Source organism: Accipiter gentilis, chromosome 2, assembly GCF_929443795.1.
Source record: "Accipiter gentilis chromosome 2, bAccGen1.1, whole genome shotgun sequence".
NCBI classification, from domain to species: Eukaryota; Metazoa; Chordata; class Aves; order Accipitriformes; family Accipitridae; genus Astur; species Astur gentilis.
The window spans coordinates 4,375,805-4,397,360 of NC_064881.1; the positions used below are offsets into that span (position 1 = coordinate 4,375,805).

The 21,556-nt window shown below is 39.7% G+C and overlaps 1 protein-coding gene across 11 annotated transcripts in view; it reads right to left on the reverse strand.

Annotated features, from left to right (window-relative positions):
* The window catches only part of ZNF521 (zinc finger protein 521), a 232,971-nt gene that overhangs the window by 193,568 nt on the left and 17,847 nt on the right, over window positions 1–21,556 (reverse strand). For 5 of the 11 annotated variants that reach the window (XR_007509150.1, XM_049825395.1, XM_049825404.1 and 2 more), the window contains exons 3-5: window positions 21,492–21,554; window positions 20,390–20,449; window positions 14,628–14,807 (exon numbers count right to left, since the gene is read on the reverse strand). Coding sequence is in view for 8 of the 11 variants with exons in the window: in XM_049825395.1 (XP_049681352.1) it covers window positions 14,628–14,807; window positions 20,390–20,449; window positions 21,492–21,554 (303 nt within the window). In the remaining 3 variants the exon portion in view is untranslated. The remainder of the gene's footprint in view (window positions 1–14,627; window positions 14,808–20,389; window positions 20,450–21,491; window positions 21,555–21,556) is intronic. The other 6 variants (XM_049825471.1, XM_049825409.1, XM_049825443.1 and 3 more) reach the window with 2 other exon arrangements.

The following is a 21,556-nucleotide window of genomic DNA, read 5'->3' on the forward strand; positions in this document are numbered from 1 at the left end:
AAAGAGACTGTCTGTGTTTCTCACAGATGAAATGCTAGCAAAAATGCTAATTGCAAAGAATATTTTTAATTGAAACATACAACATAATTATATTGGAATTTTAACATAAAACACCTTTACGGGCAAACACTATTATACAAAAGGCAACTAAAGAGTTCTATATTGGAGCCATGTCCCTAAAGCTAATATGCAATCTAATTAACTCACAATGACTCTTCTTGCAATCTGATTTAACTGCTTATTGAGAAGCAGTAAGAAAGAAGAATCTTTTATGCAGCATTTTAAGCAATGTATAAGAAAGAAGGAGAAAGAGGGTACTATAAAGAACAACTTAGACCCAGTCAAAAGTTGCAAAATCTTTTTATAGAAAAAGATGCTTGCTGAAAAATGTGTCTCTCTTCCACCCAAAAAAAGGAGTAGATGGAATGTTAAGAACCATTTTTACACCAAAGTAAAATTTCTGCAGTTTCAGCGTCACCAAATGCAACTGCAATGTGTAATTAAAACTTACTTTTAGTCAATAGCAAAACAATTAATTTTCTTTTTCATTTGTTTGTAAAAGATGTCATTCTCTGCTCTTCCCATTTCCCCCTCCTCAGAAATAAGCATGTAGTTCTGATAAAACTATATACCTCATTGTTAAGAGAATAGCTGGTAAGCCTATAAACTATGCAAATAACATTTGGATTGCAAACCACATTTACTACACTTGGCTGATGGAAGAATGATTATTCCATGTCTCAATTCACTAAGAGCATACTGACTACCCAAATACACAACATTTCCAGTACCCCTAACAGCTTCCACAGTTTAGTAAACACATTCTACATATTACAGTAAAAGATTTCAAATCCTAACTTTTCTTCCACAGAGCATCTTGTATTTATACATCCTAGAATGTTATGGAAGCCAAAGGAGGAATGCTGCATGCATTTTATGGCAAATGTACTGGGGTCTGTTACAACACGTGATTTGATTTTTAAGCTGTCTAGTAAGATGCAGAACCCCAAGCCTCAACGAGTGTGTATTAGAAAGCATACATTATGCCCTCTATCGAAAATTATGTAATTTGACAGTGAAATGTATAAGTAAGCCCATAATTACTTTAAGCGTCTGCCACACAGTCAACCCTCTGGGCCCACAAGTCAAAATATTGTGCTAGAGCTCCCAGAGAAGAGAGGTGAGGAGAAAAGGGAGGGCCAGGATACGACGTTAGGGTTAAACACTACCCTGAGCCACTTCCTCGGCCCCATGATTCAGAATCCTGTGGGACTGACAGCCCTTGCATGCGGAACAGTTTGTACAGCTATGGCTAGGTTATCAGGGCCAGCCTCCCTCTGTGTATGGTAAAAGAGCTTGTACTGTCAGTTACCTCTGAAATGAAGGAGTGACAAAGAAGAGTCATACCATTTTGAAACACGGAACTCCCATGAGTACTACTCACCTGAAAAACAAAGCATCAGCCAGTTTTTGGCAATGCATGTGTGGAATAATCCACCCATTCGCATCTTAAAAGTTGCAGTGCAATCTGCTTTTTGTGGACAGCAGAGATCCTGTGGCACTTTTCATAAGAGCAGGAGGCTTGCCACATTATTCTTGGCCAGCTTCCTGTCTCCCCCTACTATGTCTCATGGGTCTTAGCTGCTGCCTTCTGCAAAGCTGGCTACATTTCATGGTATTGTAGATAAATAGTTGTAAAAATTATTTGGAGCATAGAGAATGAAAGGAACTGTGCAATTCTTACAGGCATATCAAATATAAGGTTTGCCCCACATGCAAAGAACAATACCGACACACTGAACATATATTTACTAATCAGTTACATCTGCTAGCCCCTTTTACCACCCTCACAACATCAGATCCACTAACTGAGGTGTGGTTTCAGTAACATTGCATGAAAAAATCTGCAGGACTCGCAGCATATGGAGATTCTCTTTGATTTCAGACCCACGCCTAAGAATTTTGCGACAGGTAGAATTTAGCCTTTAATTTGTATTGGGACTCTTTCTATGCCCATAGAGGAAAACTGCACAAGCAATTTTTAAGCACTTCAGGCACTGTCCAATAACTGAAATGCAACAGAAAAGGCCATAAGCCTCTCATGAAGTGAACTCAGTATGCACAAACTCACCCTCAACAATAACTCAGGGCCAGCTATGCCTGCATTGAGATGACAAAAACCATATGTTCTGTGGAATACCAAACACTCTTTTGCCCCATGCTATAAGAGGTAAAGGTTCCTACCACTTGGGAACTTCTTGTGATACTTTCAGTGGTACCCACTATGGTCCATTCCTTAAGAAACATTACACAAAAGCTAGAGCATTTATAAACATAATCAAAAAGTGACCAAATCAAGAATGAGACTGTTGCAATAGATGACTGTGCAAATCAACAAAATGGGCTGTAGACCTGAGATTGCATCTATGTTCTTTGTTCCTATGAAAAACCATCATCAAGTCCAGCAAAGGCTGTAGAATGAAACTAGTTTATTGAGTGAGTTTCAGTCTGCTATTCTTGCTGAAGAACCCAATAGGAATAGTAGCACTATTCTAGAGATCCCAGAGGCAAAAAGGGAACAGATACAAACAGCAGAACAGTGGGGAGTGAAACAGGAGAGAGAACAGAGAAGAAGGACAGAAGCAGTGGGATACTCCAGCACTAGAGAACATCATCTCCACCCTTCTCAGCCAAAGGGAGAACTGCAGGGATACCTGATCTGCTGACAGTGGAAAAGGCAATAGAAATAAAAGCACACCTCCAGAAACACTCAGTAAGAGAATGGGAAGTATAAAGATAACAAGAACAGAAAAGTAGAGCCTCAGTAGCAAGAATAAGCTACCAAGTAACAAGAGAAAATCAAAGACAATGACAGGTGGAGACAGTCACAAAAGAGGCAGAATCTAATTTTAATAAGATAAACTGCATTCTTCCATTTTCTAAGCCTTTGCTTTTGAGAGCACCTGGTATCATGGCAGACAGGGGAAGCTTTTCTACTTTCAGACTAACCTGCCACGGGAAACTGCTTGCAACTATAGCATTAATACCCCAGCCTCTCAGTTGTTTGGGAAGTGCTATTTGGAAATAAGTTAGTTTAGTGCTGACTATTTTGAAATGATAAAGTGTTGGAAAGGCAAGAGATCTGAGTGCCATGGAGAAGAATCCTGAAAGCAATAATACAATCGAATGAGAATTTGAACTCACTAGTAGAAATACTGCCCTCAACAAACATGATAATGACATTTCCATTGGTTTCATTGAAGCAAAGATTACAGCCAACAACTGGACGTAAACTGAAAAACATTCTCCAGTCAGGCTACACAGATGCCTTGTGAAGGAAAGACTGTCCTGTAATGCAAAATATTCTAATCATAACATGACAGAAAAAGCAAATACTAAAACTGTTTTAAGTATTTCAAATGCAGTTTAGAAGAATAATTAGAATCATACAGAAACCTACGGTTATTGACATATTAAAATAGTTCAGGACAAAGGATGTGTTGCTTAGAAACTGAGTTTACAGGAAAGATCAAACATGCTCAGTGTTTTGCAAAAATCCAAGCATCACTTCTGGCCACGTACAGAAGCCAGATAACAGCAATAATAAATAAATGTATACATATGAAAAATTATTGATGTTAATTAATGTGTTAGCAGTAAAACTGATGGTTATGCACTCATACTGAAGACTGCATTTGTCTGAGAAAGGTAAATTCGCAACTGCCGTTTCACTTCCCTATGCTTTGCTTTTACAGCTGGTAGAAGGTTTGTGAAGAACTTGAAAAACTTGACCCTTCTCCAGCCTCCCCCGCATGAGTCACCCAACCTTCCTTCAGTCATTAGACTGCACTTCCTGCTGGGATCCAGCAGTAAAACAAACGAGAGACACCAGTTCTGGTCACGGTGAGGGAGGCAATAAACCAGTGACAGGTATTTCTATGAAATTTAAAATTAATTCCCATATATTATACATATCAACCAAGTGCCAATCCATGGCACTATCTTACGTAGATTTCTATTTCAAAAGACATTTTGAAGCACTCCAGTTCATTCCCTGCCCTGAAAGCTTGCTTTCCTTGTTTACATAAAGGCAAAATAATTTACTGCATTTTATGTGCTTCAGAAATATTACAGACAAAATTATTAAATCACTTTACTTGTACATTTATAAACTTAACATGATTTTGATAATATTATTAAGAGTAAATTTAAACCAAAATTTCACAGATAAGTTCTGGCATTTCATGTCATTATTAAATCCATGTCAAATACTCTTTGTCAAGTTTGAGTTTTTAGAAGTTGACTGCCAGTTCACCTTTTCTAGTTTGCTTCAGTTCACCATGATAACTCTCAGTTCTACCATGTCTTTAATACATGCACATTTCTGGGAAAACCCCACTTTCCTCCCCCCCAAAATAAATCCCAAATGAAGCATCCACTGGGAGAAGTGATCATACTTAGTCAGCCAAATTTAATAACAAATTTAGCCTTTTCTGTCCACAGACCCTCCTGGCATTTTAGTTCCAAACTTGCCTACTATCACACTAACTGTGCTAAGAGAACTGCTGTCCCCATAAACTACTTGGGTTCATTCCACAGTGCACACAGGAGACACAACCCCTTTAAACTTCAAGGAGTTCCCATTGCAGTGTAGAAGAGAAAAATTCAGAGATTATGGAATAATCATCTCCAAATCGATCAATTTCCCCCTCAAGGTAAAAAACTGAAAGAAAGAAAAAAGTTGAACAGTTCCAGCTTGCCTTCTTGAAGGGAAAGTACCCCCAGGGCATGTTGTAGAATGATCCCCATCTCTTTCTCCTGATGCTTATTAAGAGGTCATAGATCTCAGTTACACTACAGCATTCCCAAATGATATCCCCAGCTAAGGACTATGACCTCTTCGTACAAGTACAGTGATATAAAATTAGGAATATTAAGGGTTCACATTAAGAAAGAGTTTGCCTCAACTATCAGTCATTTGGAAGAACAGCTGGAATTAATGGCATATCTGGTGTCTTGTAAAAAACAGAGGTGCTCTAGTAAAAGGGACTGCAAGGTTCCAGTGTTTTCCATAGGTGCAGCACTCTGTGCCAGGACTGTACTTCTATCTGAGCATCACTGTGGATTTCCACAACCGTGTATTCAATACAATAGGTGTCTTTCTCAAAAAGAAAGCACAAGGTCTAGCTCAGAACACCATGGGTGAATTAAGATGTGCTTTCTCTTTGTCTTAATGCTATTCCCTCTAACTAGCCGAGTCACAGTATGGAAGCAGAAGTGATTTTACCACCATCTCAGACAGGTTATTACCCCAAGACCAGGCAGGGACTGGGACATCTTTAAGGACCTTTCCCCTCTAACAATTCTTTTTTCATAAAAAGCAGGTTTTTTACACCCTCCAGATGATGCTTGAGAGCATAAACTAAGCCCACATAGGTGGTGTGTTAGTGAACTACCACATCACCTGGAAGCCTGAACTCTCTACAGCTGATTGTATAAACATGAATTAAGGTTCTTCTACAACAGTATTAAGCAAAGTGTTAAAGAGCTGTGGGGCATTTTGTTACATTTGGCTTTCAAGCTATGAATTTAACTGCTGAACATATAAGTAATGATAATCTGTTGTACCTCCCATTCCGTTCATTTCTAAATGGTAATTAAAGCAAGCACCAATAATAAAAACAGCAAGTATTTCAAGAAAATTATTTTAGAAGGTGCAGGAAATTCACCACTTAAAAAGACTAATTTGTCATAGCAACAAGACCCATTCTGTAATACATTGACAATACGTTATAAATATTCCAGTAAAATAGAAGCATAGAATAAACAACAGGTATTTATGGTAACTGATTCTCTGAAACCCTGTAGTAAATATGGACTGTAGGTGTATGTATGTGCATACATGCAAGACAATCATTATTTTATTTTTAATAGTGTGTCTATTAGAATCATACACATGAATTCCCACTGTACTGGGTAAAGGTCAGGGTAGCTATGACCCTGTATCAGCAGCAGCTTTACAATTCAAAGTCTGTATTACTGAGGACTCTGAAAAGCAAGACAAGCTTGGCCACAGGATCCATATTGATTACAACAGTAATTGGAAGCAGCATAGTTATCATAGGGTAAGTAATGACTATTTTTTCTTCTTCACATATGTGCCAGTGTTGATGATTCCCCCTGCCCCCTCCCTTCTCTCCCCTGCAGGCAACCGTCTTCCTTGGACAATGTGAATTAGGAATTTCTGCTGCATAGATCAAATAGTGATTATAGTACTGCTCTCCCAAAACTGGAATGAGCTCTGGCAGTTACGTCCTCCACACAATGCCTGATAAAGGTCAGTGGATTACCTCATGTCATCACCTGGCATATCTCAGAAATTGGACCCTCTTCTGAAACAGGCGGGAGATGTCACTCGAGCACTGGGAGAGGGAAGTTAATATTCAATGGGAAAGACACAGTAGCCAAATGGTAACACAAAGAGATAGCCTGTACTGCCCATTTGGAAATGCTCTGTGAGGAAACGGCTTGACCTTTAGAACACCCAGCAGTGGCTATAAATAAAAGGAGCAACAGACTGTCAATGTAATAAAGCGAAGTTCTGGATCTAGCTAGGGCAGACTTTCAAGAGAGTGCCAGGGAGGAACTTGAACTAAGTCTGAAAAAGCTACAGAGCTGGGCAAGTCAGTGCTTGGAGACAGGGACAATGATGTACAGCTAGCTTGGTAACCACAAAATACCAAAGCCAGAAGAGGAACTAATTATAATGTTATCGTGGCCCCTCCCAGAGCCTAATGCTATTGCACTCACCCACAATGGCATGTCAGGTATGCCTAATCGATGCTTTCACAGTCCTATGTCAAAAAAGCACCACATTGACATGTCCTGTGGTATAGTTTAGGACTATGACCGTAAGTCCTACTGCTGAGCATGACTTGGGAAGAAGACACTGAAGTAAGTTATATTGTTTACATAAACCTCTGAGTACGTGCTGAAAAACAGACTGTAGGTGGCAAGCACATGGGGCCTTTTAACCTGCAAAACTGTACTGTTGTCCTCAGTATTCACTCCTTATCTTCAGTGGAAGAGTATTTACTTGAGAACCTTTGAGCAGAATTGATCAAAAGCATGCTTCAAATGTGTGATGTCCAAATCCCAGGACGATTGGATTCATGTTCTAGACAGGAGTGGAAACCTTGTATGTGTAACAGCACTTTGGCCAAACTCTGCTGCCATACTCCATTTGCCCAGTAAACCGTGGATTGCTGCAAGATGAGCCTTAAGAGCCCCACACATGATGCTAGATTATTTAAATGTAAAAGACAGTTGAGAGACAGTTGTACCAAGAACTAGGCCTGGTAACCACTGCACTGGGGCTGCCTACATCAAACCACTTTGCCAATGAGAGAACTACAGTCTCTAGTTGAGTGGTTTCTGCTGCAGACCAGGACTTCCTGGGCCAGTGAGGAGGTGTCTCTGTCCATGGTACTCAGCAAAGCAGCAGTTTCCCCACTGGTACAGGGACACCGGGTCTGATCCGGTATCTTGCTGTTACGTGGGGAGTTCAGGTTCACATGGTGTAAAGTCCTTGGTGGACATATGCAGTAGATAAGCTAACCAAAGCTATCCTTGCCAGTATGGCCTAAAAGAAACACCTGCCTTTTTTAGAGATGGAAAATCAGGCTAGAGTAAGAGGAAAATAGGAAGCAAAATTGAGGAGAAAAAAAAAAAAATCAATGAAAGATATACAGGAAGCACTCAAAGCCCCTCTGAAGACACCACCACTTCCTTCCTCTTCCACCTCCAAACAGAACAAGAGTTCTGGCATTTACAATTAATGCTCCTGAACAGGTTTATTACGGGGGTTCCCCGAGTCAAAAATAACAGTTCCATGATACAGACATCAGCTGCTTTCATTTACAAGAGGTCACAAACAGACAACTCAGGAAATGCAATAGGCTGCTTTTAAAACACCCAGGAGGTGAAGATCTACTGGTTTTATGACTGATTAATAATCTCAAGATCAGAGATTAATGGTTTCCAAGCAAAAGGGGGAGGAGTTTATGCCTCCTTGCCCATGTTGGCTGTTCATGATGGATCTGCTCTCTCTCCAAGGTAAGTACAGGGGTTTTGAAGAACAGCAAGAAGGCTATGCAGCCTACTTTCACAGCTTTCAGCTCCAGCATATACACATTTCCTCCACATCTGAGCAATACCTACAGAAGTATTTATACAGAATTTTGATATGAATATCTAAGAACGCAATTATCAAGACCTTCATCTATCCTCCCTAGGAGCATGCAGTTTTGCATATGAAGTTCTGTATGGCAGATTCTCCAAATTGCTGTGATTTTAGCAGGCCTTGGCCATTCTGTAATGCATATAAATCTTCCATCCAAGTCCACTGACAGACTTTACACTGCTCTCTGAATTCAAAATTATGACCTTTGGAGACAGAGGCTGTAGTTACCAACCTATTCCCCCTTTTCCCCAAATATCAAGGATTTGGAGTTGCAGATATGGGTCCTGGACCGCGTAATTTTGAAAGGATGCAAGTCCACAACTTGCAAACTCAAAGAAGCGCATTGAACTAGCATGTGCGTTGTCTGGCACAGGAAACTGGAGGAGAGGGTCTGCTTTCCACTGTCTCAGTCAAACACAATGTAATTTTGTGGAGAAGTCAGAAGTTTGTAGTCCAAAGCAAATGGAAAAGTAGAAGTATGTCTCTGTAGTACAGCAACTGGGAAGCCCTCTAAGGAAAAAGAGAGGCCTAAGCTCAAGTCCCCAGTCCAAGCACTGTTTGTCTTTCATTCAATAACTGGTTAATGTAAAATCCATATGCAGTCCTTGGTGCATGAATTCTCAAGAGAAAACAGGGTGACTCTCTCAAGTGAAGTAACTGTACTTGGCAAACAGTGCTTGGCAGTGTGCCACCAACTGCAATGAGGCACATGAATATGCTTTTGGCGCATCATAGATTTAACTTCTTAGGGTCCTTGTCCTCAGAAGCACTTTTTTCAAGCTCAGATTTTTCTCTGTACTGCAGAAATGACCAAGGACCCTTGCCATGTATCTTTTCTCCACACAGGTAGAGGAAACTGAAAAAACAATGGCAAGTTCTGTAATATATTTGGCCAGCTCTAGGATTCTTTTGCTAGCAGGAAGAGCAAATCTAGCTAGAATATCAAAGCATGACAACGCCAAGTGCTCACAAGATTTATCTTGTAGTCTCACTGTGCACAGCATACATCCTTTGGGACAAAATCCCCTGGAAAGTTTTCAAGTCTTCTAGTGAAGGAGGTGGTCCTGGCATTACCAACTCATTCAGAAAGATGAAAGATTCCTGGGCACTAGGAAGAAGAAAAAAGAGGCAAGAGAAGGAAACCATTACAGTGGAATCTCTATTACCTCCCATTTGGCAAGTCCTGATGACTCGTGGTGCATGCTGTCTCTGCAAAGCTGTTAGGTAGCACAATCTCTTATTTATAGACATGCAAGAAGGTGTTTCTCAACCACACAGGAGGATGATATCCGCAAAAATTAATTTTGGTCATAATTGGAAACACAGAAATACTGACTTAGCTACAAGTTCCCTGTCTAGTGATACTCCAATGCTGATGGAAAGCAGCCCTCAGAACAACTGGTCCCCGATATATCTGCTGGAATTATTTTCAGATAGCACATGAGAATAATCTCTGAGCAGGGCTAGAGAGCAGGACTGCATCTCCTCATTGGCAGGGGACACACAGCTATAGCCAGTAACCTTTTCAACATCAGAAACAACTTAAGGAATAACATGAATGGCTCTCAGCTCTACCTGACGTACTTACTCAACTTGTCAAAGATTTAGCACTAAGCTAGAGCCCAAAGTACAAAACAAAGTCTACCTAATCACCTAAGGGTAAAATAAATATCCCCAATGGAGAAACACCTCATGTTTTTTCCCTCAGAACACCCTTAGCCTTGAAGCTAGGACTGCATATGATTCAGTACCCTGCTTTCAGACACGTTTTGCAGCCTGTGATGCCAACGGGGCTAGTAGGGAAGTCCTGTAACATGTGCTAGGTCTACTGACATTGAGGTGGAGGATGGCAGTCTTGTGTACCAGCACGTCCATTGCTGTTGAGTTATTCAACACCTCAGCCAACTAGACTGACATGTTCACTGCATGTTTGAATGTAAGCAAGACAGCACCATAAGATGCTCCTTTTTCTAGTATTATTCTGGTTATGACTGAGACTTCTGATGCCGAAGCATCCTACAGGATCTTCAAGAGGACCAGGCTTGAGCTGAATGCCTCTGAACACAAGTCAGCCAGCGCAGAGGCAGTTCTCATGTATACAGGGGAGACTTCATGGAGTACAATCCCTGAGAAATGAAAGGTGAAATAAACAGCACAAAGCACTGTGCAGGGAGAAGAGATTATAAGTCAAGCAGAAGATTAGGGTAAGTGTCTGACAAATGTGCCCCACCAACACATATATGGCAGCACTGCAAAAGGTTAAGTTTCTTTTCCTGTTGGCAGAAGAAGGAGAGAAGGTGCAGCTGAGTGTTTATCAGTAGTGCACCACATTTGATCCTGCATGCATGTTCCTACAGTGAGATCCAAACTGACATATACTAGAAGGACATCAGGTTCATAGCCGTGCTAATTGAATCCTTTACTTATATACACAACTTAGAGGATGACAATGTGTAAGTGGCTCATGAGTTATTAAATGGAAATGCTGCAGGAAGGATGGAGAAAAGCATTAACATCAGAAAGCAACACTATTAAATCCATATTTTTATTGCCAATCTTTTGTAATGACTAAATTAATACAGTTCAGCATCTTATCTGCCCTTGGTTACAAGTATTGCAGAGAATTTTTTTGGACTTTTTCCCCTGTTTATCCATTATCTGTATTCCACAAACATCACAGGAATTGTCAACAATTAACATAAATAAATCATCACCTTTTCAGAGAAAGCTTCAGTACAAGAATTTCAGATGATAGCAAAAAATATTACTAAATAGCTCATGAAGGGCCTGTTCCATTTCCCACTGAAGTCAATGGGAATCTTTTCATTGACTTCAATGGATATTGGATCAGACCCAAATTGAGAAGATCAATAGCGCACACATTAGTATAAAAGAGTAGTTATACCCTCCTCTAGAAAAAGAATATGAGTTCAATTCAAACAACAGATTACAGGAAGGAACCAGTTGGGGAGAACTTTTTTCTTCTCCTTTGAAAAAAATCTGCAAGAGAACAGCAATTCAAGATCCCGAAGGCTAAATCTCAGAGTTGTAACTCACTCATCTTCCACTATCCTCTGAAAAGGTGGGGGTGACTTACATTTTAAGAGATTGGGACCACTGTTTAATAAACCAGCTCCCTTCTTCCCATTCCTGTCTTTGGTTGAGAGCGCAGAATGAAGATTCAATAAAGCAATTTTACTCCTTCTCTGAAGTGTCAAAGCTTCAGAAGAACACATCTAAGATTTTCAGATGCAAAACCTAGAAGCCTCAGTATCCATTTGAGCACCTACAGTGGCAAGCTCCATTCTCAAGCATGTTATAGGGTTGGTAGAATTAGGGGCAGTCAAGACACCATAACACTCAACTCTCATATTTCATATTCAGGGTTTTACTAAAGGTTTGTCTTAAGCCATTGTTTTGCCATCCTGTTTGATCCATCAACATAACTGTTGATTTTACCCAGTATAATCGTATGAAAAATGACCCTGCAACGCACAGTTCATAAATTCTTGAAGGGCAGCTCCCTATGCATCTCACAGAGCACCTCCAAAGCTCAGTAAAATCTAGACAAGCTGCAGCTGGCTCAGCCATCTGAAAAATCAGGGTGTGGAGGGCTTCAGAACTCAAATGCGAACTTCAGACTGACAGCTGACAGCCCTAGCGTTTTTACATAATGGATAACTTAGGTAAATCTTCAGTACCTGACATGAGGCCGAGCTTAGAAAGATCATACATCACTATAGATGATACACTCTGCTCTCCTCCAGAGACAACATGGCTGACACAAAGAACAGAGTATAGTAGAAAAGATTCAATTTTGGTAGACCTCTTGCCTTTCATTAACAACTTAGTGACAGACAAATACCTTAGGTTGTCTACAAGTTTCATGGGGTCTCCTCCAAAAGGAGACAACCAGAGCAATTATGTAACACCCTGTTGCCATCAGAAGATTGTGATGAGAAAGGGAGGTGCAACCACTCTTTCATCGTAAGACTTTTTTTGAAAACTTTGAATCTGAGCATGGCACCCAAAGGCACTGGTGGAAGTCCAAGAGAAAGGCAAGAATCCAGGGATCTTGCCTAAAAGCAAACTCTGTTTTTGTCAAATATGTACTGTGCTTCAGAAGGGAAAGGTAAGCTGTTTGGCTGTCAACGGTTTGTCACTGATTAACTATAAATAATCTAAATGAGTGAGGTTTTCCTAAAGGTTGGATCCTTAGTGTTAGGCCACCCTGCGTTGAATTCACCTCACTAACCAACCATTTAGTATTTTTTTGCTGGAGAAAGAAGAAATCCTCAACTCTGGCTATTCCATCCAGGCCCCCCTCTCAACTTAAGGGTGTATTTTAGTAATTTATATTTAGAACCAGAGGACAGTTGTGTTTTTGTGAACACGGTAGTCCAGAAGGATGTGCAATTTAGGTTTTTGTCCACTTCATTAGCTTACAAACAGTCCAATCTCTACCTACTCACTATCACAAGTTTCCTTGAAAGAGAAGCAAAGGTATTTTAGAAACTTAAACAATTTCCTTCAAGATTCATTTTCATTCCCCCATCCTCTGACATCATACATGTATTCCTGCCTTTACACATGCACCCCAAATTGACTAATCCAGCATACTTGTTTTCACTCTCATTTAGCAATGCAACTCTCAGCAAGAACTCCTGTGTTCAGGAGCAGTGCTCTGGGACTCTTCCTACTTACTGCTCTCCCCCACCTGCTCTTCTTCAGTTTCTCAACCCAACTGTGCAAGCACTGTCGACTGCATTCTGCTTGCAGCTTTAAAGCAGAGAAACCACTTGGTAGAAGTGGGGAGGGGGGGCAGCAACTAACTAACCAGAAAGGAGAAACAACCATATCAGATCAAGGTGAAAAAACAAGGATGAATAAATGGGATCTGAGACAGTAAAGAGGAGATCCAGAGGATCAGGGCAGGGGGAATGGTTCCTGGGAGAGGGAAGGAGGAGACAAGCTAAAGCCACTAATATTTCAACATAGAAAGAGCAAAAGAAAGAAGAGAGGTATGAAGAAAAGGAGAGAAAAACATTTAAGTTTTTTACAGTCAAGAGAGAACATCCGTAATGCCAGAAACCATGAGCAATATTGACAAATACATTCCTTTTGTTTGTAGGAGTGATTAGGGAATGGCAAAACTGATTGTATCTGAAGTTGGAAAAACATTTTACAGGCAAGAAAAGGCAAAGCGATATATTAATAAAAGTAAATGTTTCTTGCTGCAGCAGATTTTCGTCTTCCATAACTTGAAGTTGGGATTAAAACCATTTGACAAATTCACATTACTTCCTCAACTTTCCTTCTGCTCCTGCCCACTTACTCCTCTTCTGCTCACCTGCTTTTCACACTTCGCCCTCAATAGCAGGGCTGCTACTTGACTTTTATGTCATCCTGCCAGGACTTAGCCTATGGATCTACTGGAACCAAAAATAACTCAGAAAGCTCTCCAGGCATAAGCACACGCATACTTTCTAAAAGCATCCCCAAATGGGAAGGATGGCTTTCCTTTTTACAAAGTCATAATAAAAGAAGGTTTTTAACATAACTGCACTGCACAATAAGTACATTTTACACTGTAGAGGCTAAAACTAAAGTACCAAGTAATAAAAAATAAAAATGCCTTTCTGTTGATACAGAGTCTGTTTGGACCTACAGTATGTACCATCAAAAGACCTACTAAATCTAAAAGGCAAAACTACTTCAGCAGATTTCATGTGGTTTCCTCAGTGAGGGGGCTGTCTACAATAATTTCAAAGAGGAACCTAGGCTGGCTACAGGTCCATTCACCCAGCTCTGCTCAACTCAGTAGCATCTGATCAGCACTCAGTTCTGCCCCTTGACTAAAGCTGCGATTTTATTTTCCCTCTAACAATTTGCTTCATTCCTCTCAACTTTCAGTTACTGATTACTTACAGTCATTTGTAGTTAACAGATTAGACTAACGCAACATCCAGCCCAGCTCTGCAACATGCCATTGTGCAAATTCATTCATTATGCGGCTGCACTTAAACCCCACTTACAAATACCCTGTGCATTCACAAGTGACTTAGAAAAATATGTGTATAGCAAAGTACGGAAAGCTGCACAATATGAATCTAGAAAATACAAGCAGCAGTCAGGCACGCAGCTAACAAACACTTTAAATACAGTGACAATGCAGTAATTATCCATACATCCTTTAGTATGAAGCAAATTTATAGTGCCCCATTTACAGTATAATGCTGTTCCAGAATCTGTTTATAAAGGTCTCACTCAAGCATTCAAGTGCAGGAGTAAAATAACTGAGAAAGGAGGAGGGAGATCAGAAGCAGAGGATGAGAATCAGAAATAGAACAGTGCAAGAAGCCACAAAGTGATAAGTATTGTTTACCTGTCAGTTGACATTGATTAATCTTGTGTTCTGTGATATCACTCAGTGACTCAAACACCTGGAGGCAGCTGTCACAGCTGTGCACAGCTTCTTCTTCTAACTCCTCCCCTTCATCCGGCCTTTTCTTACAGTCTAGCACTTCTCCATCTTCTACCTTGTCTTCTAGTTTACAGTTAGGGTCTGAAAGAAAATCAAGACCGTGACGTCAGGCATCTAAGAAGAGAACCTTTAAAAAGAAAAAAAAAAAAATCAAGATAGGTTCTTGTGGTAATGATGAGAAGAAATATATTTGGCATGAGCCTACAGCACACTGTAGATTTTATTGCTAAATAAGCAAAGGAGGCTTTCTTCCTTCATTTTTTTCTCATCTCAATGAAAGGAGAATTTCCCTTCTATTCCCACAAATGCAGCTCCATTTCTCACTCAAGCAATTCTTCCATGCTTCAATGTTAGGTTTGTCAATTTTATCACAGCTATTGAAGCTGCTTTGATCATTGTAAGAAAGGATAAACCACCTATGCAATTAGTTTTCAATGAAAAGAAAAATCAAATCAATGAGTGTGCAGGAACTTCTTTTCACTGTTAACTACAGCATTTCACAGGAAATTACCAGAATTAAGAGACTAACAAATTTGATTTAGATAAACATGAAATTAATCTTGATTTTACAACCCCCTCCAATACTCCATCACCACACTATTTAACACAAACAAGGCCCTGGAAAGATTATACCCTGGGTCAAAATGCTACACATGCTTTGAACTTGTGTATGACTTACTTAAGACAAACCCGATAAAGCTCCTGTATTTGCCAAATAATGGAAAACTGGAAACTAACTATTGTAAAAACTAAACAGTGCACAAGGAGAGCTTTGTCTGCTTGACATGTTAACAAGCGTTTTGGGGATAGCAGGATAGCTCTAGCCTCAGAGCAGCAGTCCTGAGCCCAGTTGAAGTTTCTAAACTGGAAGGAATGTGCAGTCTCACCACCAACCCCTCTGCACAGAGAAGCCACACAGCTCGCTGCACTACCTCGGTTCTGCAGACGACAAGCGCAGAGTGAGATAATGCAAAGTCTAGAACTTTTCCTCCTCTGAGGAGGAGCAGAGTAGCTTTAACTACTCCTGACTTTTTGCCCACTTTACTAAAAGCTTCCTTCAAAAGACAGAAATAAAACAATCTGTCTTCCCCAATAAAGCAAGCTGGCACTTAACTTTGTTTTTCCTTGGGAACAACAGTACAACAAGTGAAATGCAGAAGAAAAATGGCTGTGTACATTCCAGCAAAAGGAATGCAAGTGTTTCACCACTTTTCCCTTTTCTGCTTTGGCCGCCTCATCTTTCCTTTTAGATATTTGAGAGAGCTAAGACTAAAACAAGTCATTTTAGAAAACAAGGACAAACTCGCGTAACAGGAGATTGTGCAAGTACATTTTAAGATGTTATGCTCTTTAGCCGAGCGGGTGACTAACCAGCAGTAGGCTTCTTGTCCACAGCAACACAGAGATGGTGTCTGTGAACCCACTTTATTTAATAGTGTTTCAATTGATTAGGATCATGAACAACTACTTGAAAGGAGAGAAACCAAAACATGCTAACACTAGAGTCACATTAGAATGGGGAAGGGGTGAGTAGGAAGGGGGGGATCCCACTTTAAACCACTCTTAAATCCTCTCTCAGCACCCTACAGTGATGTGGGAACAGCAATTCCTGTATTTGCCACTGTGCGTGGGCGTTCTTGCTGCCCGTGACAAAGGTCAGGGCTCTCATCGTCCTTCTGCATCCTTTGGTCCACAGGGCTGCACCCTGCTCTTCAACTGTTCAAACACAGATGGACCCGCAAGCAGAAACTGGAAATGACCCATGTCAGGAAGTCTTCCTCATGCTATGTGGCTCATGATCAAAACCAATTAATTTCTTTGACAGGGGTAAAGGGCAGAATTTATTTTTAAGGGAATTATATTACAGAGGGAGACCAGATTAATTTTTAAAAATAAAAAACACATTCTGAAGGTAAAAATGTATTTGCTGTGCAAAAGCCCTGCCTATACACTGAGTGTGATCCTTTTATGACAAATGACATTCACAATGTTCTTTCAAGAGTGAAAACTTCCACTTGGGCAGCTGCTTCTGAACAGAGGAGTAGTCTGCAAATTTACACACCAAAAAGGGATGCTAATTAAATAAAAGGACTTCATGGCATTTCAGCCACTGCTGAATGCTCTGAATCTAATAACTTCCATTGCCACTTCATTGTCCAAAATACTTTGCAAGATTAATAAAAGTAGTTAGGAGATCACCAGGTTATAAGCAGTTCAGAAAAAGAAGTAATTGTCTTAACTGTTGCAAACTGACCCCAACATCATTAAACACTTGTTGGAAGGCAGCACGTGCACATTGCATACTATTAGTTGTTCAGCTCAGGCTCCCAGTTTCATCTCATAAAACTGACAGCACTCAGGGAAATGTGGGCACTGGGTTTGAATTTTAACATGAGTATTTAAATGCTGCACATAAAGTTTACAGACCTGTTTGTTTCAAAATAAGGGTAGTGTCTGACTCTGCTTTAAGTACAATGCTGAAGGAAAGAAAAGGGAGGGGAGGGAACTGTCAAGACTTATTATTCAGAAACACTTGCACTTTACAGGAATTCAGTAATATACACACACACGTAGGCACACATGCACCCCTTAGTGCACAAAAGCTTAAAGAATCGTTCAATTTAAAGCTTCCTACTTAGAGACCAGTTATTAAAATTAGAATAATTTTAAGACTAATAAATGTTTTGCTTCTCCTTCTGCATTTGCAGATATAAACTCTACAGGGACAGAAGTCAGTCAAGCTTATTCCCTTTTGCTGCAACTTTAGAATACATGCTCTAGCCAACTGGCACATTTGTTTTTAGGTCAACACTTAAGTGGGACCCTCTGGGACCTAGGTTCGAGTTTAGCCTACGACAGCTTTGTGAAATGAGTTCTGGCAGTCTCAGCCCCTCTCAATGAATCCATTTCCACTGTGATCCACTTCCATGAAGAGATGTCACCACCGAAATAAATAAAAAGATATTTAAAGAGAGAAAATACCATTTGGATGCCTTGTGAATAGATAGCTTTTCTGTTACAACAAGAAGTATCTTCTATCAAGAGGTGGTCTAACCCTAGAATAAAATGTATTTTATAAATGCAATATGCATTCATATATACTTCTCCTTAACCTCCTGTTCAAAGCTCATGCTCGCATACAGACTTCAGGGCAAATGTCATTCATCTCCCACATTTCTTTCTCCCCAATATCTGCAACATCACAGACAAAATTCCCTCAACAAAGATTGTCTTCATAGTAAGACTACCTTTCCCAACATCTGCAAATCCCACTGTCATTTCCAGAAGCTTTCCTGCTCTATTTCAGACGCTGCCATGCACCAACTGAAATTTTTCAATATGCACATCAGCAACAGTACACATACCAGCTCCATCTGCAGATATTGATAACGATTTCGTATGGAAAGGAGGGTTACTTTTTTGGAACAGAAATAAATTTAGCCCATTAAGGCACTTTAAGAAAAAAAAAAAAAACAACAACAAAAAAAAAAAAAAAAAAAAAAAAAAGAGAAAGAACAGTTGTCTTCTGTTACTGATTATGTTAACATTATTTATAAATGGAAATTAAAAGAAGCATGATTTTCTCATTACTATGTTCCCTGGCAGGTGGTTCTCCCCTTCCCTTCTTCTTCCTCCTCCTAAGGGATGTTATTGCTGTAACTTGGTCTAATAAAACTGCAACTTTGGGGAAAATGAAAAATTGCATTGACTTAAAAGTGTTGGAGGCAATAAAGCCATGGACTTCAATTAATTTCAAGTATGGGAACGGTTTAAGGCCAACCAGCAGAAATTGTATTCTGCCCATGTAAAAATGAGGTTTCACCACATTTACTTTTTATAACACATATAAAAGTCAAGTAAAAGTAATGAACATCTACAAGCCATCTCAGTGGACTGGCAAAGACTATCTGTATTCTTGAAACACCTTATATTTCTGCCTGTGCTACAAGGATCCATAGGTAATCACAACTAAAACATCAAAATACCAAAAAACCAGCCTCCTTTACAATCCATTTCACTGCCTTGCAGTAGACCTCCTTCTAAGCCACTTCTGCATGGAAAAGTGCTGGCAAAAGAAGGGAAAACTTAGATCATGTGGTTATAATTATTACCAGGCAAGGAATATTTCTTCAGCTCAGTGGTAAAGTAAAACTCTGTCGCTCTCTGCTCCCAATAGTGTCCATCGCAAAACAACTGCCTCATTAAATCTCTGCAGTAAGATTAATATGCCGTAGCTGCACTACATTTATAACTTGGTACTCTATAAAAAGCACATTTAATGGTTAGAGCCAGAGCTTAGATACAAAGTATTACTATAAAAACTTCTGGCAGTGTGTACACAGTGTGGGCCTTCTGTACTGCTTGCTCTATCAGAAGGTTTTTTGTTTTTAGTATCGGCACTTCATTCTTGCTATAGAGAAAAACAGAATGTTAAATCTTGCCTAGAAACAGACAGAGAACAACACAGGACATGATGGGAAATAAATAACCAGCAAGACAACCATTCAGAATTATTTTAAGAAAAAATACAGAAAAGCAACCATTCCTTGTCATACTGATCTCCAGTTTTGCAGTCCTCTATTTTTCAACTTCATGAGTCTACAGCAGTACAAGTTTGCTTTTTTCCAAGTTTACAGATAGCTAAATGGAGACATAAGTACATTCAGAACAGTTTGAGAAATTTCCCATTAAAAAAGGAGAGAAATCTCTCACTTTTATTTCCTCTTTTCAAATAATATAGTTTATGTGCAGAGCCACTAGAACCTATAAAAGGCACCAAACACAAACCCACAGGACACACACAAGAGAAATATAAAGTCTTCTAGCTGAAGAAAAGATTAACTGCATTCTTCACCTTCAGAAGAGGAGTAACTCCAACTGTTCTCAAACAAATTACCTACATGTATTCAGATGACTAGCCTTCTAGGAATATCCTTAAGGAGTCAGCCTTTACTCCAAAAGGTGACCTCAGCTGAATGAATGAGACTATTCAGATGAGTCAGTCCTGCTCTTCAGATAAAATTCTGCGGAATCAGTACCAAAGACAGAAGTGAAGTATTTCTTGCATTCTCAGAAGCGTATTAGAGAATAAAAGAGCCCTTGTTGTTATCGGGAATTCACAATTATTTCTTCATGATTATTAACAATACATATCCCTGTGATCCTGACTCAAACAACAGTTTTGTCCACCTAATCTCACTGACTTAAGGAGCCCTTAATTAACCCCTAACTGGTAAGAAATTATACAAACAATCCTGAAAGAAATTACCCATATCCACATAAATTACAAATATGAAAATAGCTTAAGTGGAATGAATATTCAAGTTTATCTGAAATGGCACAGGGTGGGGTTTTATGTGGGGGATGTAGAGGATTATTTAAAATAAATTTTTAAAAAAGAAAATAAAAAAAATAAAAGCATGCTGCACTTTAGTAGCATCTCACTTTCAGTTGACTGACCTACAAAAGGCAGAATTTCTAATTCTCAGGAATTGAAAGGTGAGGGGAGAGGAATGTTATTTTTTCATTGCAAGTCCCAAGAATGCATTCTAAGCTGAAATGGAGAAAGAAGAATGCAGGCTTTGCAAAAACACCCCGATACAAAAATCCCTCACACTGTTGTCAAACGGTAAGCAAGCACTAATGAAGGAATTCAGCATTACCAGTCTGTGCGGCTGTGTGTCCCACACCTGCCTGCTGGTCCTCTGTTTCATTTTCTTCTACTGTCAGAAAAAGGTAAACAAAACAAAAACAAAACAAAAAAAGATGTTAGGTAGGTAGGTGAAGTGTTTCAAGCATCTTTACACTGGCTTCAGTTCTGAAAGCCAGTAATGCTTGTACAACACGGGCAAGAAAAGCTGCACTGCAAAGTGCAAAAGTGTAGACCAGACCAAAACAGAATATGTTGCTGTATGGAAGTTACAAATCTGAGAACAGAGTGACCAAATCATTTTCATGGCTTAAAGAACAAATCAAATTTCCTCTGGGATATTTGTCTTCAATGCATTCTACTGTATTTGATTATGGAACTAAATGAGAGAATAATTCTGGGCTTTAAGATTTGACTTGCTCCACACTGATAAGAGACAGCCTTCTCCTGGCAGACGGGAGAGGTGTATGTGCTAATTCATACATAAGCTTTAAAAAATAATAATCCTATATTCAGTAGCAAACATCTCAGCAGTGCAGACAGCCTTGCAAAGGGGAACTAACCCCATGCTGTTTTACTGTATACACCATGCCAGCATCTTTCCCTTGGCTCACAAGCTTTCCAGAGCAGTAGAACTAAAAACAATACAATTCTTGTCAGATTCACTATTCAAAACTTGTTGGGCAAGAGTGAACCCAACAAGAGCCATTCTGCTGCTACTTTGAAAAATTAGAGAGCGCTGTTCTCGTATGCTCTGATACGATGCCTAAGTAAGATTGACTCTCCCAAAGTAAAAGTAAGGGAAGAGCTAAAAGGCAGAACCATTTCCTTTTTATTCTCCCAAAGACCAAGTTCTTTGAGTTAGAGAACAGCAGGCAGAAAAGAATTCATTCTCCCTCCACAGAGGAAAAAGCTGAAAGGGGAAAGACTGCACTTCTGCAGCATTTCCACTCCCAAGAATTCAGACCTCAAAAAATAATCATGCAACTGAGTTAAAATCCAAAGATTTGGGGTATTTTCCCTGGTTCTTGGGAAAAGAGTGCAACACTCAGGGTCACATATAAATCTAGACATATATTCAAAAGAAGAGATACATATACACACTCCACAGGTACCTCTTTTCCTCCTCCGCCAACCCCAAGGCTTCATACAACTGGTTGTTTCTAGAATCTGAGTTTCT